Below are 27,989 nucleotides of genomic sequence, written 5' to 3'. Positions count from 1 at the left end.
CTGGACTGCATGGAGAGAGGAAGCAGGGAGCAGGAGCTCCGCCGGCAGCATACCCAGCGGCACCAGCCCCCCCCCCCCCCCAGGGGCAACAGTACACGCATTGGCAGCACCAGCAGCACTATCAGCACCACCGGTAGGCACTTCACTGACGCCCAGGGGAAAATACTGGCCAACAGGCGGGAAACTCCCAACCCCGTCAGTGGCGGGAAAAGCACCACCAGCAGCGGCGGCACCACCACCAGTAACCCCAGCGGGTCCACCGCTACCCACATCGGGTCCAGTACGTTTCCCACCACCGGCAGCAGCACTACAACCCCCACCGGGTCCACCACAACCCCCAGCGGGGCAAGCAGTTGGCCCACCACAGCAGCACTACAATCCCCAACGGGGCCACCACAACCCCCAGCGGGGAAAGCAGTTGGCTCACCACAGCAGCACTACAACCCCCACCGGGGCCACCACTACCCCCAACGGGGCGAGCAGCTGGCCCACCACAGCAGCACTACTACCCCCAGCGCGACCACGCCCAGTGGCGGGAAAAGCTACCCCAGCAATGGCGGCACCACTAGCCCCATCGGAGGCACCACTACAACCCCCACCGGGGCAAGCAGCCTGTCCACCACAGCTACCACCACCGGCAGCAGCACTACAACTCCCACCGGGGCAAGCAGCAGGCCCACCACAGCCACCAACACCGGCAGCAGCACTACAACCCCCAACGGGGCAAGCAGCTGGCCCACCACAGCTACCACCACCGGCAGCAGTACTACAACCCCCACCGGGGCAAGTAGCCTGCCCACCACAGCTACCACCACTGGCAGCAGTACTACAACCCCCAACGGGGCAAGCAGCTGGCCCACCACAGCAGCACTACTACCCCCAGCGCGACCACGCCCAGTGGCGGGAAAAGCTACGCCAGCAACGGCGGCACCACTAGCCCCATCGGAGGCACCACTACAACCCCCACCGGGGCAAGCAGCCTGTCCACCACAGCTACCACCACCGGCAAAAAGCACTACAACCCCCAACGGGGCAAGCAGCTGGCCCACCACAGCTACCACCACCGGCAGCAGTACTACAACCCCCAATGGGGCAAGCAGCTGGCCCACCACAGCAGCACTACTACCCCCAGCGTGACCAGGCCCAGTGGCGGGAAAAGCTACGCCAGCAACGGCGGCACCACTAGCCCCATCGGAGGCACCACTACAACCCCCACCGGGGCAAGCAGCCTGTCCACCACAGTTACCACCACCGGCAAAAAGCACTACAACCTCCAACGGGGCAAGCAGCTGGCCCACAGCAGCTACCACCACCGGCAGGCAGTACTACAACCCCCACCGGGGCAAGCAGCCTGTCCACCACAGCTACCACCACCGGCAAAAAGCACTACAACCCCCACCGGGGCAAGCAGCCTGTCCACCACAGCTACCACCACCGGCAGCAGCACTACAACCCGCACCGGGGCAAGCAGCAGGCCCACCACAGCTACCACCACCGGCAGCAGCACTTTCACCAACGGCATCGCAACCATCTCCAGCAGCATCGGCAAAATCGTCAACCTCTGCTAAAAAAGGTAAGTAACTACTTCACCACATTATGCATTGCAGGCAACACGCGTCCAGCTCCACCCACCCCACCTTCTTGTGCTCTCTCTTCGCAGCTTTCGCCCTTTTGCGTCCTTTTTTGGGCCATTGCAACCCACGGTTTTCGCTGTTTGCCTCCCTTGCTTTGCTCTACTCTTGCATGGTGTACCTTTCGAAGGTTCACGCTCGGTGTAACATAGGTCATTTCCACCATTGTATGGCCCCATACCCGGTTGCATGGCATTCCTTTGCACGAGCAAGGACACGCGTTTAGTCCATTTTTGCATAGCCGACCCACAGTTTTTTAACCACTTTTCCTTTTATATAGTTGCTCTCACTTTGGCCTGTCACTTGTGTAGATGTTTTCATTGGCGATATTTTTGGCGACTTGCAATTGTGCGCTAGTGGCCAAAGATGTATATATGATGAAATGTTAACATTTTCTTATTGCTCACAGGACTACCTAGATATTCTGCTGTCGACAAGTGCATTCCGTTCGCAAACGTCAACCCACTTTCCAGAAAATGTCCTGGTATCAACGAATGGGGATCAACGTCGTCAGGATGATAACCTTGGTGAGTGTAGTCTCCGCTGACTCAACCATATCCACCCCCCTCGGAATGCAATTCAACTTGTTTTTTCCTTTCCCCCCCCCCCCCTGCAGGTTGAAAGTAGGCCGGAGATTTGGGACCCAGCCAAGCCGGGCTACAGTGACCGCGACATAAAGGCGGACGCCTGGAATGCGGTCTGCTCTGGGATGTATCCCGATTGGGACTCCGCTACAGCTGCCATCCAAAGTGAAATCCGTAAGTTTACACTATTGGTTGTAACGCTTTGGTGTTTCTTTCTTCGATGTACTTTGAACTGTACTGCATCTAACCACACTGTTTATTGCAGCATTCGGTGGATTACATACTTTTGCATTCTGCTTTTAAAAACCATGTTTAATTATGTTGCAGTTAAAGACATCAAGAATCGCTGGCGGTCAGTTCGGGACCGCTACAAGAAACACGAAAAAGAGTGTGAAAAAAGCGGCATGTCCCCGTCTAAGAAAAAGTGTCCAAACCAGGAAATACTGCAGTTCCTCAGAACAAGTCGAACATTGCGTCTGTAAGTGCTATATTTTCGGCGAGCTTACAGCTCAGCTTCACTGTTGTTGCATTTTGATGTTCTATGTCTCTAAACGGTACTCTTGTTTCGTCCACAGATCCAGCGGGAACATCACTGCCGCCCCTCCCACGGTCGAAACCGCTACAGCCGACACAGAAGGGCCGGAACAGGAGTCGCGGGATGATGATATCAGAGAAGGTACCCCAACCTTGGAAGACAGCCAGCGGAGCACGCCTGATTTGTACCCCACTTCAGTAACACCGGAAGTGGGGGAACAAAACGGGTCGCGTAGCAGTAGTGCTGGCCCTAGCAGCAGAGCATGCAGTAGCCGGGAGGTGAGTTCCGAGCGGACGAGCCGCAACGTTGCGGCTCGTCCGCTTCGGAAGGATAAGCCAGATGCCGCCATAGAGGCGTTGACGTTATTGCGGCGGGCTGACACGGAGGATCAGTGGGACACAGTGGGTGCCACCATTGCGGCACGCATTCGTGAACTGAGCTCGGAGCATCAGTGGGCTATTCCGCCCGTTCTTTACACTGTGTTAGAGATTTTTGGTTCTCAAAGGCCCATTGCTGATAGCTGTACCATTAATTCGGCAATGAGAAATGCAGCCTTTGCAGTACCACAATCAAACCGCATGTTGCCTCCACCCCAATCTTTCCCTGACCAACCATGCAGGGTTTCTAGGACAACGGGATACCCCATGCACCATGTTTCTCAAGACACTGACTACGGCGACACGGTCTCTGGCGGGTCCCCTTCCCCTTCCCAACCGTCGTTTCTCTCACTGATGAGCAGCCCTCTGCATCAGACCTCGCAACACACAACCTCGGTACTGTACTCGCCACCAACCGGATCTCAATCCAGTACAGGAGAAGGCTCATTTATCAGTTATACGACATTGCAGTGATCACAGCTGTTGCATGGTGATAACTGCAATGTCTTATACGCAACCATTGTAAAGTGCTGGTTCCGTAGTGATGCTGCCTTTTGTAACGCTGCATTGAGTTGCCTGCTGTCCCACAAATCATAACGGATGGTCATGAGAAAGATTGTGGTGCTATTTCTTACATCGCTCACTGCCGGCTACTATCTGCTTTGCTTCAAAATAGGCAAGGCACACACATTCCTTCCCGTCAGTGGCATGACCGTGAAATTGTTCGCAGGCTGTGCGACTGTACGTGAAGGATTGTGTATGTGCGTCTAGAGTGATTTTTCCGCTGCCTCGCTGTCCTTCAAGGTTGGGGTAATTCACTTCTCGGGGTCATTGTCTTTCTTTGTTGTTTTACTTTATTTATTTTCATGTGTATTTTCATGTTTGCTCCAGTGTAATGCATGTTACCGGAGTTCGAACATGAAACAAACTCAAAGAAATGCTGATGAGAAGAGGGGCAGTCTGTCTGTCGGCCTGTTCCCATCAGCATTTCCGCTTGCGGTATATCCGTCAAGTGTGGCGAAAGCCAAATTGGTATTGGATCGCCCTGCGACAGAGAAAAACGTTACACCCCTAAAAAAAAAAAATACTGTCACCACGTGCCAAATGATGAACTGTGTGGCTAGAAATATAACACCAAACCCTGAATTCCGCTATCCAACAGCGATGTAAAATAATGTCAGGATTTTAGTGGATAAAAAAGGGTCACATACGACGCTTGCATGTGCTCCTGGTGCATGGCTAATGTAACGCTAGGTAGTGGTGTGGCGTCAAGCTTGCGAATGGGGTTCCATTGCTTGGGCAAAATTTATTCTCCTACTCATGTAGTTGTTATCGTTACCTTTTTGAAGCATTTAAGCACTTAACGTTTCAAAACCTATACACTTGCAATGTTCATTATGTTACTTATGAAAAACCAACATAGCCTAACAATTGTCTACACTTAACATAAAGTTCACGTATTTTGTGTGACAACCAAAAATGAAGAGTAATGTTTTTCGTTAAATATATTAACATTTTATTGTGCAACCTTTTTTATAACAATTTTGTAAACTTGAGTGACCAATCTGAAAGTTCTTCATGGACCGCCTTTGCTGGGTCTTGAATAAACGCACTTTATGCCATATGTGTTTTCTGCGTCCTTCTGGGGCTGGGCGCAGGGGGAGGATCACACTGCAGTTAGGGCTGCACACCACCGACACAGGAGAACTGCCATGGCACGGTGCCTTCGTGACTAAGGAAATAGTCAGTGAAGAGTTCTCGTACCTGCAATGCGGTAGCAGGCGTGCGACCTGCCCCCCAGTTGATGACCGTGTCAAAGGCAGGATCGAGTTCTTCGACATCTACCTCGGGGCGATAGTCCCGGAGGTAGTTGTGAAGAACACAACATGCCTTGACAAGGTCATCAACTGTGGTAGGGTCTACCATAAGGGTAGTCCCTAGAACTCTCCACTGACTTACCATGATCCCGAAGGCACACTCAACCACGCGACGTGCCCGGCTCAGCCGATAATTAAAAATCCTTTTCCGGGCATTCAGTCCTCTTCGTGGGTATGGGCGCAACAGGTTTGGCAACAACGGGAAAGCCTCATCCGATACCATCACAAAGGGGACTGGATGTGTGGTTGCCGGGAAAGGTTGTGGGGCTGGGAGCGTAACGCCATCTCGGAGAATTTGCATCCCAATCTGTGAAGTTCGCAGCACCCGAGAATCTCCAGTGCTGCCATAGGCGCCGACGTCGATGCAAACAAATTTGCTATGTGCATCAGCCACCGCCATCAGTACAATTGAAAAAAACTTTTTATAGTTATAAAATTTGGAGCCTGAGTGCGCTGGCTGAAGCACACACACATGTTTGCCGTCGACCGCGCCTATGCAGTTAGGAAATTTGACAACATCTTGAAAACCTGCTGCAACACGTTGCCAAGTATCCTCGGTAGGTGAAGGCATTACGATGGGCTGCAACTTCTGCCAGATGGCGCTGCATGTGCACCTCACAATTTCGGTGATGGTAGATTTACCAACACGAAATTGGAGATGCAGGGATGCATAGCTCTCTCCTGTGGCCAAGAAGCTGAAAAGAAGCAGAGAAGAGAAACAAAAGTTAGTACGCACTGAAGACTTGCATTACATCAACACTTCAAACAATTAACCCCTTAACGACTGCCCCATCGGGAAACTACATCCTCAGAAAGTGGGCTTTAATCCTAGAGGACGTAATTTTATGCATCCTCTTTGGATTAATGCCCACTGGCCTGAGGACGTGACAGCTCCATGCTGTCGGTGCCCGCAGGTAGCCGACAGCATGGAGCTGTCATCCCAGGATGCGGGCAGTCCCCCCCGGCATTGCGATCGGCGTTATCCAATCGATAGCGCCGATCGCAAAAAAGTAAACAAAACTGTGTAAAAAAGTAGAAATTCAGCTGCTCTGATGGATCGGATCCATCACGGCAGCTGAAAATACTCACACGGCTTGTCCGCGGTGTCCCCCGGAGATCGGGTCCTCCCGGACCCGCCGGCGGCCTTCTGCGCATGCGCGCCAGGCGATGACGTCACGCGCACGCGCAGAAGCCCAGGTGTCCCCGGCAAATTTAAAATCTCCTGGCTCCCGGCTCCTGAAGGTAGCCGGGAACCAGGAGGTGTTACCGGGAACCGCTGTGAGCGGTCCCCGGGCCCGCGATCGCCGCTATCCATTGGATACCGGCGATCGCGAAAAAGTTGAAAAAGTAAAAGAAAAGTGAAGTTTCACCTCCCCTCATGGATCGGATCCATGAGGGGAGGTGAAAATACTCACCCCCGGTCCTCTGCGATGTCCCGGGACCCGAAATCCCCATCTGCGCATGCGATGATTGACATCGGGCGCTTGCACAGAGGGGCTCGAGCCCCGGGAAATTCAAAATTCCTCTGCTCCTGGCTGCCATGTGTAGCCAAGAGCAGAGGGATGTCACTGGGGACATAATCACTGTCATCCAATGGATGGCAGTGATCATGTAAAGTAAAAAAAAAAAGTGCAAAAAGTAAAAATAAAAAATAAAAAAGGGGTAAAAAGTTAAAAAAAAAAGTGCAAAAAGTTAAAAAAAAAGTTTAAAAAAGTTTTAAAAAGTTAAAAAAAGCTTGCGTTTCATCTCCCCCCACGGATCATATCCGTGAGGGAGGATGAAATGACGTACCTAAGGCCCGCGGATTTATCTGCGGACCTTACCCCAGCTTCTGCTCACGTGCCCGTCGCCAATATGGCAGGCGCATGCGCAAAAGCCGTGGTAATTTAAAATCTCCCTGCTCCTCGCTACAAAACTTAGCCGAGAGCCTGGAGATTTCACGGGGGGCCATGGTGAGCGGTTCCTGGTCACGTGTTCGCCGTTATCCAATGGATAATAGTGATCACGTAAAAGTAAAAAAAAGTGAAGGTTCATCTCCCCTCACCGATGTGATCGGTGAGAGGAGATGAAACTTTTTACCAGAGGCCTCCATATTTGCACCCCGACGCAATCTTCTTCCGTGAACTTTCCCGTATTTTGCGCATGCGACCACCGGCAAAACACCGGACACATGCGCAGGAGGCGGGGAGCCCAGGAAATTTAAAATCTGCTTGCTCCCAGCGACCATCAGTCGCCGAGAGCCTGGAGCAATGACGGGTGGCCTCATTGAGCTGTCCCCGGTCACGTGATAAAAAGGTAGCGATCTACCTTTGGCCGGTCTCACATGACCGGATAGGAATTACGGATTCCGCATGCGTCTGATCCGCGGTAATACGCAGATCAATCACATCGGATTACACAATTCTGCTCACATTAGTGGGTTGGAATTATGTAATCCACTCGCAGAAAAGAGAATGCAGCAGGTTCTATTTTACCGCGGATATCCGCAACATAGAGCCCATTGTGCTCCATGGTCGTGGATATAACCGCAGTCCATATGCAACTACATTGTATACGGGCTGCGGGTACCCGTGTCATCGCTAAGCGACGGTGCGGGAAATAAAAGCAACAAAAAAAAAAAAAAAGTGTACTGCGAATGACCACCTGTGTGAATAGGCAGTTATGCGCAGTACATTATGTAGCCGTACGCAGGGTCACAGCCGGGCTCACAGCTGGGATCCGCTGCGGGCCTCCGCAAGCGGATTCCGCCTACGGCTGCGTGAGCCCGGCGTTATTCAGACTGCTACCTGTAATACATATTTTACAAGAAGCCCCGGGAACGCTCGCCTTCATGCAGTTCCAGGAGCAGCTTGTTGAGCGCCTTCTATGTGAGACTGCCGCACCTCATCAAGCTTACGGAGATTCACGGAGCGCCACTTTTTACACCCCATACTTGCCACTGAGGTCAAGAAATACCCCCAAAAAGCATGAGAGGAGGGGGGATACATGGTTTTATTGCCCCATGTACCCATCCCAACCAGCCTCCGTAATTACCCCTGTCTTTGGGAAGAACCACACAGTTCACATTATTACTTTTATCTAAGATTTGGGGAACGCCGAAAAGGGCGCGGAGGGGGGGGGGGGATATTTTTAGGGAGTCAATTTTTATTCCGTACAAATGAGCAATGGGGCCTGGGATTTAGTCAGTTGAGCCCTGCAATCCAACGGGTGTTCCCTCCATTACAGGCCTTGCCATGGGTCCTGTAAGTAAATTAGGGCCACAATGGGTATGTTTCTGAACATGGGACAAAAGGGGGTATCCATTTTGGGGTGAATGTCTTCATTCCTATGTACACTGTACTAAAAAAAACAGTTTTTAAATTGACAAAATTGCCAAAAAAATTGAAAATCGTAATTTTTTCCTTCTGCTTTGCTTAAATTTATTCAAATACTGTGGGGTCAAAATACGCAGTACACCCCTAGATGAATTCATTAAGGGGTCTAATTTTTAAAATGGGGTCATTTGTGGGGGTTCTTTATAGTTTTGGACGCTCAATGGCTCTATAAGTGGGCAATGGGGCCTGGAATTTATTCCGTTGTACCCTAAAATCCAATGGGTGCTCCTTCCACTATAGGCCTAGCCATGTGTCCTTTAAGTAGATTAGGGCCACAACGGGTATGGTTCTGAACACGGGACAAACGGGGGTATCAATTTTGGGGTGAAAGTCTTCATTCCTATGTGTGCTGTACAAAAAAAACAGTTTTTAAATTGATACAACTGCCAAAAAAATGAAAATTGTAATTTTTTTCCTACTGCTTTGCTTAGATTTATTCAAAAATTGTAGTGTAAAAATACACAGTACACCCCTAGATAAATTCGTTAGGGGGTCTACTTTTCAAAATGGGGTCATTTGTGGGGGTTCTCTGTCGTTTTGGCCGCTCAAGGGCTCTACAAGTGGGCAATGGAGCCTAAATCACCTTCATGCTAAATTTCTGTTCTGAAAGCCACCGACTACTCCTTTCATTTTGGGCCCCGTTGTGCATCCAGACAAAAGATTTGGGCCACAATGGGTATGTCTCTGAACATGGGAGAAACAGGGGTATCCATTTCGGGGTGCAAGGCTTCATTCATGTGTGTGCTGTACCAAAAAAACAGTTTTTAAAATGACAGAATTGCCAAAAAAACAAAAATCACAATTTTTTCCTTTTGCTTTGCTTCAATTCATTCAAAAACTGTGGGGTCAAAATGGGCAGTACACCCCTAGATAAATTCGTTAAGGGGTCTAGTTTTCAAAATGGGGTCACTTGTGGGGGTTTTCTTTCATTTTGGTCGCTCAAGAGCTCTACAAATGTGCTATGGGGCCTAAAACGCCTTCAAGGAAAATCTATGTTCTGAAAGCCACCGACTACTCCTTTCGTTTTGGGCCCCGTTGTGCATCCAGACATAAGATTAGGGCCACAATGGGTATGTCTCTGAACACGGGAGAAACAGGGGTATCCATTTTGGGTTAAAAGGCTTCATTCATGTGTGTGCTGTACAAAAAAAGCTGTTTTTAAAATGACAGAATTGACAAAAAAAACGAAAATCACAATTTTTTCCTTTTGCTTGGCTTGAATTCATTCAAAAACTGTGGGGTCAAAATGGGCAGTACACCCCTAGATAAATTCGTTAAGGGGTCTAGTTTTCAAAATGGGGTCACTTGTGGGGGTTCTCTTTGGTTTTGGCCACTCAAGAGCTCTACAAAAGTGCTATGGGGCCTAAAACGCCTTCAAGCTAAATTTATGTTCTGAAAGACACCGACTGCTCCTTTCATTTTGGGTCCCGTTGTGCATCCAGACATAAGATTAGGGCCACAATGGGTATGTCTCTGAACATGGGAGAAACAGCGGTATCCATTTCGGGGTGCAAGGCTTCATTCATGTGTGTGCTGTACCAAAAAAACTGTTTTTAAAATGACAGAATTGCCAAAAAAACAAAAATCACAATTTTTTCCTTTTGCTTTGCTTCAATTCATTCAAAAACTGTGGGGTCAAAATGGGCAGTACACCCCTAGATAAATTCGTTAAGGGGTCTAGTTTTCAAAATGGGGTCACTTGTGGGGGTTTTCTTTCATTTTGGTCGCTCAAGAGCTCTACAAATGTGCTATGGGGCCTAAAACGCCTTCAAGGAAAATCTATGTTCTGAAAGCCACCGACTACTCCTTTCGTTTTGGGCCCCGTTGTGCATCCAGACATAAGATTAGGGCCACAATGGGTATGTCTCTGAACACGGGAGAAACAGGGGTATCCATTTTGGGTTAAAAGGCTTCATTCATGTGTGTGCTGTACAAAAAAAGCTGTTTTTAAAATGACAGAATTGACAAAAAAAACGAAAATCACAATTTTTTCCTTTTGCTTGGCTTGAATTCATTCAAAAACTGTGGGGTCAAAATGGGCAGTACACCCCTAGATAAATTCGTTAAGGGGTCTAGTTTTCAAAATGGGGTCACTTGTGGGGGTTCTCTTTGGTTTTGGCCACTCAAGAGCTCTACAAAAGTGCTATGGGGCCTAAAACGCCTTCAAGCTAAACTTATGTTCTGAAAGACACCGACTGCTCCTTTCATTTTGGGTCCCGTTGTGCATCCAGACATAAGATTAGGGCAACAATGGGTATGTTTCTGAACACGGGAGAAACGGGGGTATCCATTTTGGGGTGTAAAGCCTCATTTTCATGGGTTCTATAGGAAAAAAATATATCTTTAAAATGACATATTTGCAAAAATATGAAATTTTATTTTTTCTCCCCTAAATTGAACTAATTCCTGAAAAAAAACGGTGGGGTCAAAATACTCATGACACCCCTCAGTGAATACATTAAGGGGTGTAGTTTTTAAAATGGGGTCATTTGGGGGGGGTATCTATTATTTTGACACTTATGAACCTTTGCAAACTTGGCTTGGTGCAGGAACACAAAGTGCTCCTCAAAATGCTGAAAAGTAATGTTAAATTTGTACGTCCTCTAAATGGTTAAAAAAAACAAAAGTTTTTCAAGTGTGCATTCAGAATAAAGTAAACAGATGGAAATACATATCTTATCAAAAATTTGTACAGTATGTTTGGACATATTTGAGATATTACGGTTGAAAATGTGAAAAGATGACAATTTTTTCAAAATTTTTCCAATATTGGTACTTTTAATAAATATACACAAATGATATTGGTCTCTTTTTACAACCTAAATGAAGTACAACATGTGGCGAAAAAACAGTGTCAGAATCACTTGGATATGTAAAGCCTTTACGGAGTTATGCTACGTTGAACGACGCATGTCAGATTTCCAAAATTTGGCTCCGTCACTAAGGCGCAAACAGGCTTCGTCACTAAGGGGTTAAGTATTCAGATATTGATCTCAACACGAAATTTATAAGACAACACAGTATAATTCATGTGAATAAAAAAACATGAGCATTGCAGAGGTAGCCATGGGGGAGGTTAAATTTTCACTTTACACGCCACACATGGTTCAGAATTCCATTCTCCCCATCCACAACATAGGGGAGAGAGAATGAGAAAATGCAAACATGTTCCTGCCACACTCAGGAACATAACAAGGGTCCGTTGACTGCCGGTGCGCAACAATGGTTGCCAAAGTTTGCTGGTATGGTAAGTTCAACAATCTGTCTTCTGCCAATTTGTTTCGGAAGTCAACCAGCCACAAGATGATGATGGCTGTGTTATGTGCCAGAAGAGAGAATGCCGAAGACAACGAACTGTTCAACCGGCCTCTCCGAAAGCTACCAGATGAGAACCCGAAAGCGAAAAACATTTTCAACAACGTCGCCTGCGAATTAAACAATGGAGTTTGTCTTCCGCTGTATGAACCCCTTTGTGGCGTCAGAAAAGTAAAGCTATGTCCAGCAGTTGCAGAACGTGTATCTTGGCAGCTAGCTGCGCTGTCTCACTCCACGCAGCAGGTTTTCAACCATTTCTGCCTTCTCCTTTACACATTACATAGCGCTCAGTTAGCGCTATGTAATGTATAGAGATTCCGGCCGGCCGGCGATCATGTGTCCGCCGCTGTTACACTACCCCCGGCGGTCACATGAACGCCGAGCCAGGAGCCTGCACTGTGGGAGGACCTGCTTACCTGACTTGCTTCCTGCGCATTCCCCTTCTGTCTCCCAGCCATCATGTGACCGCCAGGCGCCACCTGGCCCCAGCGGTCACATCATCGCCGAGCCAGGAGGCAGAAGGAGAATGCGGAAGACGCCGGACAGGTAAGCAGTTCCCTCCCTGCACCCTCCTGAACTCTGTCAGTTCAGGAGGGTGGAGGGAAAATGTATTTTTTTCACCCATTCTCCCCAGCACCAATTTATTTGGAGCTGGGGAGAATGGGTGAGAAAAAATAAATCGATTGGAAAGGGTTAACCCTTTAAATGCCACTGGCAATTCTGACAGCGGCATTTACATACTACGAATGGTGTTCAGGGGTCACGCACGGGCAACCAAACACCCACCCGACCGGTGAGTTCGGGGATGCCGTGCACGTGTCATTATGGCCGTGTTGCTAATGAAAGGGGTGCTCGATAGCCAAGCTGTCCAAAAGCAGTGTGACGTTTTGCGATTGCATTACGTCCTACTGCCGGAGCAATCACAGCATCGCATGAGAAAAAAAATATGTATTGCGCAAAAATTCAAAAAACAAACGAAAAAAAAATACAGTTGCAAAATAAATTACAGATAAAACAACTGTGACAGGATAACAAAGGTTACTTACCGAAGGGTGATGAGCAGCCTTTCTTCTGCAGTGTATCCTTCCTCATCTGTGTATCCTGGTACGTAAGATCCCGGCGCACCAGCTCCAGAAGGCACTCAAAGGCCTCCATAGGCAGCCTGCAGAAGGCTACGAACTTCTCCGGATGGCTGCAGAGAGAGAGAAAGGGAGAGCGGGCTAAAATAAATATAAATTCTGTGCGCAACCTCAAACCTATTCACATGCTACACTTCACTTACTTTTTCAAATCTTGGTACAGGCTCGCGAAATGGCCCTTCGTCCCCCTCTCTTGGAGTAGGGGATACACCCAATAGCGCCTCCGACGCCGGGAAGCACGATCAGTCTGTAAAAGAATATTAGCAGGAATTAAAGAACATGGCAGCAATTGCACTATAGTCCACAATGCATCTAAGAAACAACAAGGAAACAAAGCACACACTGTCCATAAAATCACTGCTCACCTTTTCTGATTCTTCTCCGTGCATGAAGAGCATTAGCGCAATCAGTGTGCGGCGGTACGCGCGCCTCAGCCGGATTCTGCTTGTAGGCTCCATGTCTGGTAAAGCTCAAGACAAAATGGCCACAAATACAAGGCTCTTCCTACCCTGTGCAGAAATGGGCGGGAACGATGACCTCACAGGAAAGGGTTTTTTTTAGAATCTGCACCTAGTAAAATACGCAAGCAAATCTGCAACTAAAACCGCGCCTCTCAAAAAAAAGCCGCTGCGGATTTACCGGCGGTAGAACCGCTGAAAAATACGAGGTGAAAACCGCGTCTACATTTGGACATTGCATGCGGATTTGCCGCAGATGCGGCGAGGTTGCGGCAAAACCGCGACGGTAAAACCGCGACATTTACGCGGCAAATCCGCCCTGTGTGAACCCAGCCTTACTCCTAGCACTTTTACCAGTTTGTTTTGCATTCCATTCCATAGGCATGAATATAGAGTTGACCATTGTTTGTAAAAGCTTGGTGCATTTATCTTTGCTTTTTTTACCTCAATGTAAACATGGCAAGATCAATTTACCATTGTAATTCGATGTGATATGTCACAGAAATAAGTACAGCGTCAGGATACTCCAGTCTCTTCGTTTTAGTATATTTTAGATTAAATGTTCTTGTGATTCTTGTGAATTATAAAATGAAGTATGTTACTTATTAACAACTTTGACTATTTCCATTTTATGGTGAGGGTTTCTATGCATTTTAGGGAAGTATTTATGAATGAAAACAATGAGGATTTGTGTCATTTTCTGAATACTTCATTATTGGTAAATCATTAAACTCCCTAAAGGAAAATCCCATCACTTTGATAATTAATAGGAACTAAAGAGTTTCAAAGTTTCTTTGTTTTAAAACAAAATATTTATGTATCAGAAATTAAACCATTTATTTCCTGAAAAAAAAACCTTTAGGGGCTTCACACTATTCTAAAATCCCATGTTTGCAGCGTGGGTTCTAGCACTACAACATCAGCACTACCTTGTGAAAAACATCTCTATAGTTTATGCCGATGTTATCCCATCTCTGTTCTCTATTCACATTAAAGGGGTTGTCCCGCGGCAGCAAGTGGGGGTATACACTTCTGTATGGCCATATTAATGCACTTTGTAAAGTACATTGTGCATTAATTATGAGCCATACAGAAGTTATCAAAAGTTTTATACTTACCTGCTCCGTTGCTGGCGTCCTCGTCTCCATGGTGCCGACTAATTTTCGGCCTCTAATGGCCAAATTAGCCGCGCTTGCGCAGTCCGGGTCTTCTGCTGTCTTCAATGGGGCCGCTCGTGCAGAATGCCGACTCCGTGTAGCTCCGCCCCGTCACGTGCCGATTCCAGCCAATCAGGAGGCTGGAATCGGCAATGGACCGCACAGAAGCCCTGCGGTCCACAGAGAGAGAGGATCCCGGCGGCCATCTTCAGCAGGTGAGTATGAAGACGCCGGATCGCCGGGATTCGGGTAAGTACTACCCGGTTTGTTTTTTTAACCCCTGCATCGGGGTTGTCTCGCGCCGAACGGGGGGGGGGTTAAAAAAAAACAAAAACCCGTTTCGGCGCGGGACAACCCCTTTAAGGTCCTTTTATACGGAGTGTACAAACGTTAATTTCTAGAGATGAGCAAGCACCAAAATGCTCAGGTGCTCGTTACTCGGGACAAAATTATCGCGATGCTCGAGGGTTCGTTTCGAATAACGAACCCCATTGAAGTCAATGGGCGACCCGAGCATTTTTGTATATCGCCGATGCTCGCTAAGGTTTTCATTTGTGAAAATCTGGGCAATTCAAGAAAGTGATGGGAACGACACAGCAACGGATAGGGCAGGCGAGGGGCTACATGTTGGGCTGCATCTCAAGTTCCCAGGTCCCACTATTAAGCCACAATAGCGGCAAGAGTGCCCCCCCCCCAACAACTTTTACTTCTGAAAAGCCCTCATTAGCAATGCATACCTTAGCTAAGCACCACACTACCTCCAACAAAGCACAATCACTGCCTGCATGACACTCCGCTGCCACTTCTCCTGGGTTACATGCTGCCCCCCCCCCCCCCCCGCACGACGCAGTGTCCACGGCGCACACCAAAGTGTCCCTGCGCAGCTTTCAGCTGCACTCATGCCACACCACCCTCATGTCTATTTATAAGTGCATCTGCCATGAGGAGGAACCGCAGGCACACACTGCAGAGGGTTGGCACGGCTAGGCAGCGACCCTCTTTAAAAGGGGCGGGGCGATAGCCCACAATGCTGTACAGAAGCAATGAGAAATATAATCCTGTGCCACCGCCATCAGGAGCTGCACACGTGGGCATAGCAATGGGGAACCTATGTGCCACACACTATTCATTCTGTCAAGGTGTCTGCATGCCACAGTCAGACCGCGTTTTTTTATAAATAGTCACAGGCGGGTACAACTCCGCAATGGGAATTCCGTGTGCACCCACAGCATGGGTGGCTCCCTGGAACCCACCGGCTGTACATAAATGTATCCCATTGCAGTGCCCATCACAGCTTAGGTAACGTCCGATTAAATGCAGGTGGGCTTCGGCCCACACTGCATGCCCAGTCAGACTAGGGTTCTTTAGAAGTAGACACATGCAGTTACAACTCCGTGTGGACCGACAGCATGGGTGGGTGCCAGGAAGCCACCGGCGGTACATAAATATATCCCATTGCATTGCCCATCACAGCTGAGGTAATGTCATGTTTAAGCAGGTGGGCTTCGGCCCACACTGCATGCCCGAGTCAGACTGGGGTTCTTTAGAAGTAGAGACATGCAGTTACAACTCCCTGTGGACCCACAGCATGGGTGGCTCCCTGGAACCCACTGGCGGTACATAAATATATCCCATTGCAGTGCCCAACACAGCTGATGTAACATCAGCTTTAATGCAGGTGGGCAAAAAATTAATTGGATTACACTGTAGGCGAGGGCCCAAAAAAATTGGTGTACCAACAGTACTAATGTACCTCAGAAAAATTGCCCATGCCCAACCAAGAGGGCAGGTGAAACCCATTAATCGCTTTGGTTAATGTGGCTTAATTGGTAACTAGGCCTGGAGGCAGCCCAGTTAAAATAAAAATTGGTTCAGGTGAAAGTTTCAATGCTTTAATGAGCATTGAAACGTATAAAAATTGTTTACAAAAATTATATGACTGAGCCTTGTGGGCCTAAGAAAAATTGCCCGTTCGGCGTGATTACGTCAGGTTTCAGGAGGAGAAGCAGGAGGAGGAGGATGAATATTATACACAGATTGATGAAGCTAAAAGGTCCACGTTTTTGATATGAATGCTTCCATCCGCGGGTGCAGCCTACGTATTGTTTAGGTATCGCTGCTGTCCGCTGGTGGAGAAGAGAAGTCTGGGGAAATCCAGGCTTTGTTCATCTTGATGAGTGTAAGCCTGTCGGCACTGTCGGTTGACAGGCGGGTACGCTTATCCGTGATGATTCCCCCAGCCGCACTAAACACCCTCTCTGACAAGACGCTAGCCGCAGGACAAGCAAGCACCTCCAGGGCATACAGCGCGAGTTCAGGCCACGTGTCCAGCTTCGACACCCAGTAGTTGTAGGGGGAAGAGGCGTCACGGAGGACGGTCATGCGATCGGCTACGTACTCCCTCACCATCCTTTTACAGTGCTCCCGCCGACTCAGCCTTAACTGGGGAGCGGTGACACAGTCTTGCTGGGGAGCCAGAAAGCTGTCAAAGGCCTTAGAGAGTGTCCCCCTGCCTGTGCTGTACATGCTGCCTGATCTCTGCGCCTCCCCTGCTTCCTGGCCCTCGGAACTGCGCCTTCGGCCACTAGCGCTGTCGGATGGGAATTTTACCATCAGTTTGTCCGCCAGGGTCCTGTGGTATAGTATCACTCTCGAACCCCTTTCCTCTTCGGGTATGAGAGTGGAAAGGTTCTCCTTACACCGTGGGTCGAGCAGTGTGTACACCCAGTAATCCGTAGTGGCCAGAATGTGTGTAACGCGAGGGTCACGAGAAAGGCATCCTAACATGAAGTCAGCCATGTGTGCCAGGGTACCTGTACGCAACACATGGCTGTCCTCACTAGGAAGATCACTTTCAGGATCCTCCTCCTCCTCCTCCTCAGGCCATACACGCTGAAAGGATGACAGGCAAGCAGCATGGGTACCCTCAGCAGTGGGCCAAGCTGTCTCTTCCCCGTCCTCCTCATCCTCCTCATGCTCCTCCTCCTCCTCAACGCGCTGAGATATAGACAGGAGGGTGCTCTGACTATCCAGCGACATACTGTCTTCCCCCGCCTCTGTTTCCGAGCGCAAAGCGTCTGCTTTTATGCTTTGCAGGGAACTTCTCAAGAGGCGTAGCAGAGGAATGGTGACGCTAATGATTGCAGCATCACCGCTCACCATCTGGGTAGACTCCTCAAAGTTTCCAAGGACCTGGCAGATGTCTGCCAACCAGGCCCACTCTTCTGTAAAGAATTGAGGAGGCTGACTCCCACTGCGCCGCCCATGTTGGAGTTGGTATTCCACTATAGCTCTACGCTGCTCATAGAGCCTGGCCAACATGTGGAGCGTAGAATTTCACTGTGTGGGCACGTCGCACAGTAGTCGGTGCACTGGCAGATGAAACCGATGTTGCAGGGTGCGCAAGGTGGCAGTGTCCGTGTGGGACTTGCGGAAATGTGCGCAGAGCCGGCGCACCTTTCCGAGCAGGTCTGACAAGCGTGGGTAGCTTTTCAGAAAGCGCTGAACCACCAAATTAAAGACGTGGGCCAGGCATGGCACGTGCGTGAGGCTGCCGAGCTGCAGAGCCGCCACCAGGTTACGGCCGTTGTCACACACGACCATGCCCGGTTGGAGGCTCAGCGGCGCAAGCCAGCGGTCGGTCTGCTCTGTCAGACCCTGCATCAGTTCGTGGGCCGTGTGCCTCTTCTCTCCTAAGCTGAGTAGTTTCAGCACGGCCTGCTGACGCTTGCCCACCGCTGTGCTGCCACGCCGCGCGACACCGACTGCTGGTGACGTGCTGCTGCTGACACATCTTGATTGCGAGACAGAGGTTGCATAGGAGGAGGAGGGTGGTTGAGTGGAGGAAGCATACACCGCCGCAGATACCAGCACCGAGCTGGGGCCCGCAATTCTGGGGGTGGGTAGGACGTGAGCGGTCCCAGGCTCTGACTCGGTCCCAGCCTCCACTAAATTCACCCAATGTGCCGTCAGGGAGATATAGTGGCCCTGCCCACCTGTGCTTGTCCACGTGTCCGTTGTTAATTGGACCTTGGCAGTAACCGCGTTGGTGAGGGCGCGTACAATGTTGCGGGAGACGTGGTCGTGCAAGGCTGGGACGGCACATTGGGAAAAGTAGTGGCGACTGGGAACCGAGTTGCGCGGGGCCGCCGCCGCCATCATACCTTTGAAAGCCTCCGTTTCCACAACCCTATACGGCAGCATCTGCAGGCTGATAAATTTGGCTATGTGCACGTTTATCGCTTGAGCGTGCGGGTGCGTGGCGGCGTACTTGCGCTTGCGCTCCAATACTTGCGCTAGCGACGGCTGGACGGTGCGCTGACAGACATTGGTGGGTGGGGCCGAGGACAGCGGAGGTGAGGGTGTGGGTGCAGGCTAGGAGACGGTAGTGCCTGTGTCCTGAGAGGGGGGTTGGATCTCAGTGGCAGGTTGGGGCACAGGGGGAGAGGCAGCGGTGCAAACCGGAGGCGGTGAACGGCCTTCGTCCCACCTTGTGGGGTGCTTGGCCATCATATGTCTGCGCATGCTGGTGGTGGTGGCTCCCCGGCTGATCTTGGCGCGACACAGGTTGCACACCACTGTTCGTCAGTCGTCTGCACTCTCAGTGAAAAACTGCCAGACCTTTGAGCACCTCGGCCTCTGCAGGGTGGCATGGCACGAGGGGGCGCTTTGGGAAACAGTTGGTGGATTATTCGGTCTGGCCCTGCCTCTACCCCTGGCCACCGCACTGCCTCTTCCAACCTGCCCTGCTGCTGCCCTTGCCTCCCCCTCTGAAGACCTGTCCTCAGTAGGCGTAGCAAACCAGGTGGGGTCAGTCACCTCATCGTCCTGCTGCTCTTCCTCCGAATCCTCTGTGCGCTCCCCCCTCGGACTTACTCCAATTACTACTACCTGAGTGATAGACAACTGTGTCTCATCGTCATCGTCCTCCTCACCCACTGAAAGCTCTTGAGACAGTTGCCGGAAGTCCCCAGCCTCATCCCCCGGACCCCGGGAACTTTCCAAAGGTTGGGCATCGGTAACGACAAACTCCTCCGGTGGGAGAGGAACCATTGCTGGCCATTCTGGGCAGGGGCCCGGGAACAGTTCCTGGGAGTCTGCCTGCTCCTCAGAATGTGTCATTGTAATGGAGTGAGGAGGCTGGTAGGAAGGAGGAGCATCAGCCAGAGGATTCAGACTTGCAGCAGTGGACGGCGCAGAACTCTGGGTGGTCGATAGACTGCTCACACTGCTCATTTTCTAATAAAGGTCTACCGCGTGGACCCATTAATTGTGAGATGAATGTGGGGACGCCAGAAACGTGCCTCTCTCCTAATCCCGCAGCAGTCGGCTGGATTCACCTGGATCGCCAAAGGCACATTCGCCATAGGGCAGGCGCAATCGCCATAAACCCTAAGGCCTCATGTCCACGGGGAAAATCAGTCCCGCTACAGATTCTCCATGGAGAATCCGTAGCGGGTCCCTCCTGCCCCGCGGACATGAGCGCTTAAAATAAGAATTAACTTACCCGCAGCGGACCGGGCAGATCTTTCCTTCACAGCCGGATCTTCTTTCTTTGGCCGGCGATTGTGCTCGTCACGCCGGCTGCGTGCCGCGCGCATGTGCCGTGCACATCCGCCCGGCCGAAGAAAGAAGATCCGGCCGTGAAGAAGAGAAGAACTGCCCGGTCCGCTGCGGGTAAGTTATTCTTATTTTAGGTCTCCCGCAGATCTGGACAGCTTCCATAGGCTTCAATAGAAGCCTGTGGGAGCCGTCCCCGTGGGAGACCCGCACGAAGATGGAGCATGTCATGTTTTTTTTCATGCTCCATTTTTTAAAAATTCCCTTTTATTGACCATCCGCGGGTATTTATCTACCCGCGGGTGGTCAATGCATCCCTATGGGATGCGGATCCGCATGCGGGTGATCCACTGCGGATTTTAAATCCTATGTTGCCCGTGGACATGAGGCCTAATAGAATGCAATCAGCCAGACTATGATATGGAGGAGCAAATTGTTCAATGCAGAGTAATGTGCAGTCACCCAGTCAACCCAGCCCAGATTGGGGAGGAGGGACCACAAACAAACATAGCCTGCACATGTGAATGATACCAAAGAGGCCAGCCAAAGATGGGTATGCCCCAACATACAAGATAGCAACTCTCACTGATATAGCAGTGGGTTACCCTGTCTCTCCAAAGTGGGCCGCACTGGCTGACATCTTGCGCTCCCCCAAAATCTACAAAAAATACTGATGCATACTAATAAATGCGGTTGTTAGTTCTGCATTTTGGCCAAAGTGCATAGGCTGACTGGCCCCGGCAAGGCCACCATGCGTCCGTCAGAACCTACGCTATCTCACTATTAACTACATTAAAATCACAGAGGCGAGAGCAAAACACCAAAAATATTCACTGAAGAAGACAAAAAATGCAATTTTTGGATTTAGAAGCTAAACATTAGTAAAACACAACTGTAAGATCTAAGTCAACGAAAATTGTGTTCCCCAGTGAATTGTTTAGCACAAAAGCAACCAACGATCAAACAGCGAACAATGATTTATTTGCTTTTTGTTCAGCACTAGAGATGAGCGAACGTACTCGTCCGAGCTTGATACTCGTTCGAGTATTAGCGTGTTCGAGATGCTCGTTATTCGAAACGAGCACCACGCGATGTTCGAGTTACTTTCACTTTCATCTCTGAGACGTTAGCGCGCTTTTCTGGCCAATAGAAAGACAGGGAAGGCATTGCAACTTCCCCCTGCGACGTTCAAGCCCTATACCACCCCCCTGCAGTGAGTGGCTGGCGAGATCAGGTGTCACCCGAGTATATAAATCGGCCCCTCCCGCGGCTCGCCACAGATGCGTTCTGACATAGCTGAGGGAAAGTGCTATCGTGTTGGAGCTGCTATAGGGAGAGTGTTAGGAGTTATTGTAGGCTTCAAGAACCCCAACGGTCCTTCTTAGGGCCACATCTAACCGTGTGCAGTAGTGTGGAGGCTGCTTTTTCAAGTGTTGCACATTTTTCTTTTTTTTGTATATCGGCCGTGCAGAGCATTGCGTCCTGCAGTAATTTTACATTGTCCAGGAGCAGTAGTGGGGAGGCAAGGACAGAAGACATATTTAGTGTATATAGGCAGTGGGCCTTTCCAAAAACATTTGGGAAAAAAAATCTATTTGGGCTGCCTGTGACCATCCTCAGTGTACTGGGCCTCTGCTATGGGTAGTTGTCCTAATTCATACGCAGCCAGCTAAGTGTTACAGCAGGCTTGCGCAAAATTCTTTCCTGGCTCTGTGTTGCCTGTTACATCACCGCTGTATTCCTGTCCACAGTGAAACAGTCTGCAGTAATTTTACATAGTGCAGAGCCAGTAGTGGTGAGGCAGGGACAGAAGACATATTTAGTGTATATAGGCAGTGGGCCTTTCCAAAAACATTTGGGAAAAAAAATCTATTTGGGCTGCCTGTGACCGTCCTCAGTGTACTGGGTCTCTGCTGGGGGTAGTTGTCCTAATTCATACGCAGCCAGCTAAGTGTTACAGCAGGCTTGCGCAAAATTCTTTCCTGGCTCTGCTGTGCGTTCCGTAAGCGAAGTTAGCCTCCAACCACAGGCCAATAAGCGGCACATTTAATTACAGCATTCTGTTTCTGCACTACTGGTAATACAGCATGCTGAGGGGTAGGGGTAGGCCTAGAGGACGTGGACGCAGGCGAGGACGCGGAGGCCCAAGTCAGGGTGTGGGCACAGGCCGAGCCAGTGCGGTGGCCAGGGGTAGAGGCAGGGCCAGACCGAATAATCCACCAACTCTTTCCCAAAGCGCCCCCTCGCGCCATGCCACCCTACAGAGGCCAAGGTGCTCTAAGGTGTGGCAGTTTTTCACAGAGACACCTGACGACCGACGAACAGTGGTGTGCAACCTTTGTCGCGCCAAGATCAGCTGGGGAGCCACCATCACCAGCATGCGCAGGCATATGATGGCCAAGCACCCCACAAGGTGGGACGAAGGCCGTTCACCGCCTCCGGTTTGCACCACTGCCTCTCCCCCTGTGCCCCAACCTGCCACTGAGATCCAACCCCCCTCTGAGGACACAGGCACGAGTGCCTACCGGCCTGCACCCACACCCTCACCTCCGCTGTCCTCGGCCCCATCCAGCAATGTCTCTCAGCGCAGCGTCCAGACGTCGCTAGCGTAACTGTTTGAGCGCAAGCGCAAGTACGCCGCCACGCACCCGCACACTCAAGCGTTAAACGTGCACATAGCCAAATTGATCAGCCGGGAGATGCTGCCATATAGGCTTGTGGAAACGGAGGCTTTCAAAAGCATGATGGCGGCGGCGGCCCCGCGCTACTCGGTTCCCAGTCGCCTCTACTTTTCCCGATGTGCCGTTCCAGCCCTGCACGACCACGTCTCCCGCAACATTGTACGCGCCTTCACCAACGCGGTTACTGCCAAGGTCCAATTAACAGCGGACACGTGGACAAGCACAGGCGGGCAGGGCCACGATATCTCCCTGACGGCACATTGGGTGAATTTAGTGGAGGCTGGGACAGAGTCAGAGCCTGGGACCGCTCACGTCCTACCCACCCCCAGAATTGCGGGTCCCAGCTCGGTGCTGGTATCTGCGGCGGTGTATGCTTCCTCCACTCAACCACCCTCCTCCTCCTCCTCCTCCAACGCAACCTCTGTCTTGCAATCAAGATGTGTCAGCAGCAGCAGCACGTCACCAGCAGTCAGTGTCGCGCGGCGTGGCAGCACAGCGGTGGGCAAGCGTCAGCAGGCCATGCTGAAACTACTCAGCTTAGGAGAGAAGAGGCCCACGGCCCACGAACTGCTGCAGGGTCTGACAGAGCAGACCGACCGCTGGCATTCGCCGCTGAGCCTTCAACCGGGCATGGTCGTGTGTGACGCAACTCCAAGACGGACGCTGCCACCCTGTGGACCCTGCAACATCGGTTTAATCTGCCAGTGCACCGACTGCTGTGCGACGTGCCCACACGGTGGAACTCTACGCTCCACATGTTGGCCAGACTCTATGAGCAGCGTAGAGCTATAGTGGAATACCAACTCCAACATGGGCGGCGTAGTGGGAGTCAGCCTCCTCAATTCTTTACAGAAGAGTGGGCCTGGTTGGCAGACATCTGCCAGGTCCTTGGAAACTTTGAGGAGTCTACCCAGATGGTGAGCGGGGATGCTGCAATCATTAGCGTCACCATTCCTCTGCTGTGCCTCTTGAGAAGTTCCCTGCAAAGCATAAAGGCAGACACTTTGCACTCAGAAACGGAGGCGGGGGAAGACAGTATGTCGCTGGATAGTCAGAGCACCCTCATGTCTATATCTCAGTGCGTTGAGGAGGAGGGGGAGGAGCATGAGGAGGAGGGCGAAGAGACAGCTTGGCCCACTGCTGAGGGTACCCATGCTGCTTGCCTTTCATCCTTTCAGCATGTATGGCCTGAGGAGGAGGAGGAGGAGCCTGAAAGTGATCTTCCTAGTGAGGACAGCCATGTGTTGCGTACAGGTACCCTGGCACACATGGCTGACTTCATGTTAGGATGCCTTTCTCGAGACCCTCGCGTTACACGCATTCTGGCCACTACGGATTACTGGGTGTACACACTGCTCGAACCACGGTATAAGGAGAACCTTTCCACTCTCATACCCGAAGAGGAAAGGGGTTCGAGAGTGATGCTATGCCACAGGACCCTTGCAGACAAACTGATGGTAATCCGACAGCGCTAGTGGCAGAAGGTGCAGTTCCGAGGGCCAGGTAGCAGGGGAGGCGCAGAGATCAGGCAGCATGTACAGCACAGGCAGGGGAACATTCTTCAAGGCCTTTGCCAGCTTTATGGCTCCCCAGCAAGACTGTGTCACCACTCCCCAGTCAAGGCTGAGTTGGCGGGAGCACTGTAAAAGGATGGTGAGGGAGTACGTAGCCGATCGCACGACCGTCCTCGGTGACGCCTCTGCCCCCTACAACTACTGGGTGTCGAAGCTGGACACGTGGCCTGAATTCACGCTGTATGCCCTGGAGGTGCTTGCTTGTCCTGCGGCTAGCGTCTTGTCAGAGAGGGTGTTTAGTGCGGCTGGGGGAATCATCACAGATAAGCGTACCCGCCTGTCAACCGACAGTGCCGACAGGCTTACACTCATCAAGATGAACAAAGCCTGGATTTCCCCAGACTTCTCTTTTCCACCAGCGGACAGCAGCGATACCTAAGCAATACGTAGGCTGCACCCGCGGATGGAAGCATCGTTCTCTATCACCATCAAAAACGGGGACCATTTTGCTTCATCAATCTGTGTATTCTATTCATCCTCCTCCTCCTGCTCCTCCTCCTGAAACCTCACGTAATCACGCCCAACGGGCAATTTTTCTTAGGCCCACAAGGCTCAGTCATATAATTTTTGTAAACAATTTTTATACGTTTCAATGCTCATTAAAGCGTTGAAACTTGCACCTGAACCAATTTTTATTTTAACTGGGCTGCCTCCAGGCCTAGTTACCAATTAAGCCACATTAACCAAAGCGATTAATGGGTTTCACCTGCCCTCTTGGTTGGGCATGGGCAATTTTTCTGAGGTACATTAGTACTGTTGGTACACCAATTTTTTTGGGCCCTCGCCTACAGTGTAATCCAATTAATTTTTTGCCCACCTGCATTAAAGCTGACGTTACATCAGCTGTGCTGGGCACTGCAATGGGATATATTTATGTACCGCCAGTGGCTTCCTGGGACCCACCCATGCTGTCGGTCCACATGGACTTCCCATTAGGGAGATGTACGTGCCTGTGTATACTTATAAAAAACTTGAGCCTGACTGGGGCATGCAGTTTGGGCCGAAGCCCACCTGCATTTAATCTGACGTTAGCTCTGCTGTCCAGGGCACTGCAATGGGATGCATTTATGTACAGCGGGAGGGTTCCAGGGAGCCACCCATGCTGTGGGTGCACACGGAATTCCCATTGCGGAGTTGTACCTGTCTGTGACTATTTATAAAAAACCGCAGTCTGAGTGGGGCATGAAGACACCTTGACAGAATGAATAGTGTGTGGCACATAGGTTCCCCATTGCTATGCCCACGTGTGCAGCTCCTGATGGCGGTGGCACAGGATTATATTTCTCACTGCTTCTGTACAGCATTGTGGGCTATCGTCCTGCCCCTTTTAAAGAGGGTCACTGCCTAGCCGTGCCAACCCTCTGCAGTGTGTGCCTGCGGTTCCTCCTCATGGCAGACGCACTTATAAATAGACATGAGTGTGGCGTGGCATGAGGGCAGCTGAAGCCTGCGCAGGGACACTTTGGTGTGTGCTGTGGACACTGGGTCGTGGGGGGGGGGGGGGGTTGGGCAGCATGTAACCCAGGAGAAGTGGCAGCGGAGTGTCATGCAGGCAGTGATTGTGCTTTGTTGGAGGTAGTGTGGTGCTTAGCTAAGGTATGCATTGCTAATGAGGGCTTTTCAGAAGTAAAAGTTGTTGGGAGGGGGGGCCCACTCTTGCCGCTATTGTGGCTTAATAGTGGGACCTGGGAACTTGAGATGCAGCCCAACATGTAGCCCCTCGCCTGCCATATTCGTTGCTGTGTCGTTCCCATCACTTTCTTGAATTGCCCAGATTTTCATAAATGGAAACCTTAGCGAGCATCGGCGATATACAAAAATGCTCGGGTCGCCCATTGACTTCAATGGGGTTCGTTATTCGAAATGAACCCTCGAGCATCACGAAATTTTCGTCCCGAGTAACGAGCACCCGAGCATTTTGGTGCTCGCTCATCTCTATTCAGCATTCATTTTATGCTGACATAAAAATCATCGTTGGCTTATTCACTAATCGTTTGGTTTAAATACCAATTGTTCAGCCGTTCTCATCCAATTATACAGCAAATGTGATGACTGAATGGTTTCTTATTTGAATGAGCCAACGATGTATCTGCCAGTATAAATAGGCTGCCTGAGATCGAATTCTGACATCATTCGCTCATTCAAACAACAAATCAGCAGGTCTAAACAAACTCTTAAAGGATCTGGACTCAATGCAATCAGCTGATCATCTACGTGGCTCCAGTCTGAGAAGGGGTTAGCCAGATAGGACTTCCCCTTTACCTTCATGAAGAGATACATAAGCAAGCATTACACTCAGCATCTACAGGCTGTGTATAGCATAAGGTACCTCTACAAGGGGTGATTGTTACCTGAAGTATCACTGGAAAGAATGAATTCAAGCGATAGGCGCCTCGTGTACAAACGACTCACCTCAAAACCAAGAGACTGTTGGACTGTGTAAACCAGAGTCGTTCAATCTTTGAGCGACTGCTTGTACACTGTGAAGGCGCCAGGCAGCTGGAACGACTCCTGGCTATTCTGTCTCTATTCACAGAATAACTATTGCTCCTGTGTAAAAGCACAGGACTGATAGTCGCTGGGACGGCTGCCAGGCACAAATGTGCCCAATAGTTGTCCCATGTAATGGGACCTAAACAGTATATTAAATGATCGAGTCAAATCTATTGTTCGTCTATTTAGTTTTATTTATTAAGAGTATAAATTTTGATTATGTATAGAATTAAAAAAATACTCTGCGCATATTTATCTCCTTATTATTGATCGATTATACATTATGTAACAAAAATGATGTTAATGATTGAAATGATAATGAAGAACAATGTTAAGGCAAAATACTAACCAAGTAATAGGAACTTTCATGTTTCCGTTATTCAGTAATCTGTAATAAGGTCATATGATGTAAATGGGAAGTTGAAAGTTATTCTGTCTGCCCAAAGTTCCGATCTATTATTACTGTCTGAAAAATTCCTCTGTCAACATAGGATTAATTCACACAGCATTCAGAAACCCTCTGTGGCTACGTTGTGGTACACATCACTGGCTTGAGACATAGAACCTGAAGGTAATTCGGTCAATTTTTATTGTAATTATTTTACGGAACTTTAATTCAATATTTATATATTTTTTATTGCATTGATGTTTATATCAGCACTAGTGATGTATATGTATACTAAAGTTCTTGATCTGCAGATCAAGACCAATTAACCTATAGTAGTAAAGATTCTAGGGCAGTTGAATTGATTTTATTAAAGTGACCCTTTCAGGACAAAATTCTGTCCTGGAACCTAAGGGGCAGCTGGAAACATTACCTGCAGTTGTTCTTCTCAGCCCTCCCTCCATTCCACCAGTTCCAGATCCTGTTTTCAGCCATTTAAGATTGTCAACACAATCTTCAAACTACCTAATTCCTATAATGAATTGGCAGTGTTAGACTACCAATGCCCTATAACTGTTTTCTGATTGGCCAGAGCAGCTCACGTCATCAGCACTGGACAATCAGAGAGGAGTACTCAGTGTGCACTAGGTAGGTAGAAAATTGCTTTAGCCATCTTGGACAGCTGAAAACAAGGACTGGAACTGGTGGATCAGAAGCGCAGTGGAGAAGAACAACTGCAGGTAATACAACTCCCCTCCTTTGGTCCCGGGACAGGATTGTATTCAGAACCCAGAGGGTCGTTTAAGCTGTTTTACATATTTTAAAGTTATTTGCATCTTAAAAAGTTCTG

At 49.8% G+C, this 27,989-nt stretch overlaps 1 protein-coding gene across 1 annotated transcript in view; it reads right to left on the bottom strand.

Moving 5' to 3' along the window:
• Positions 1 to 4,654: 4,654 nt before the first annotated feature.
• The window catches only part of LOC136626535 (uncharacterized), a 37,450-nt gene continuing 14,115 nt past the window's right edge, over positions 4,655 to 27,989 (bottom strand). Inside the window, exons 2-3 of the mRNA XM_066601589.1 lie at positions 12,740 to 12,794; positions 4,655 to 5,699 (exon numbers count right to left, since the gene is read on the bottom strand). Of these exons, the coding sequence (XP_066457686.1) occupies positions 4,805 to 5,699; positions 12,740 to 12,794 (950 nt within the window). The 3' untranslated portion in view covers positions 4,655 to 4,804. The remainder of the gene's footprint in view (positions 5,700 to 12,739; positions 12,795 to 27,989) is intronic.

Source organism: Eleutherodactylus coqui, chromosome 4, assembly GCF_035609145.1.
Source record: "Eleutherodactylus coqui strain aEleCoq1 chromosome 4, aEleCoq1.hap1, whole genome shotgun sequence".
Lineage (NCBI taxonomy): Eukaryota > Metazoa > Chordata > Amphibia > Anura > Eleutherodactylidae > Eleutherodactylus > Eleutherodactylus coqui.
This window is presented reverse-complemented; position numbering and strand designations above follow the sequence as displayed.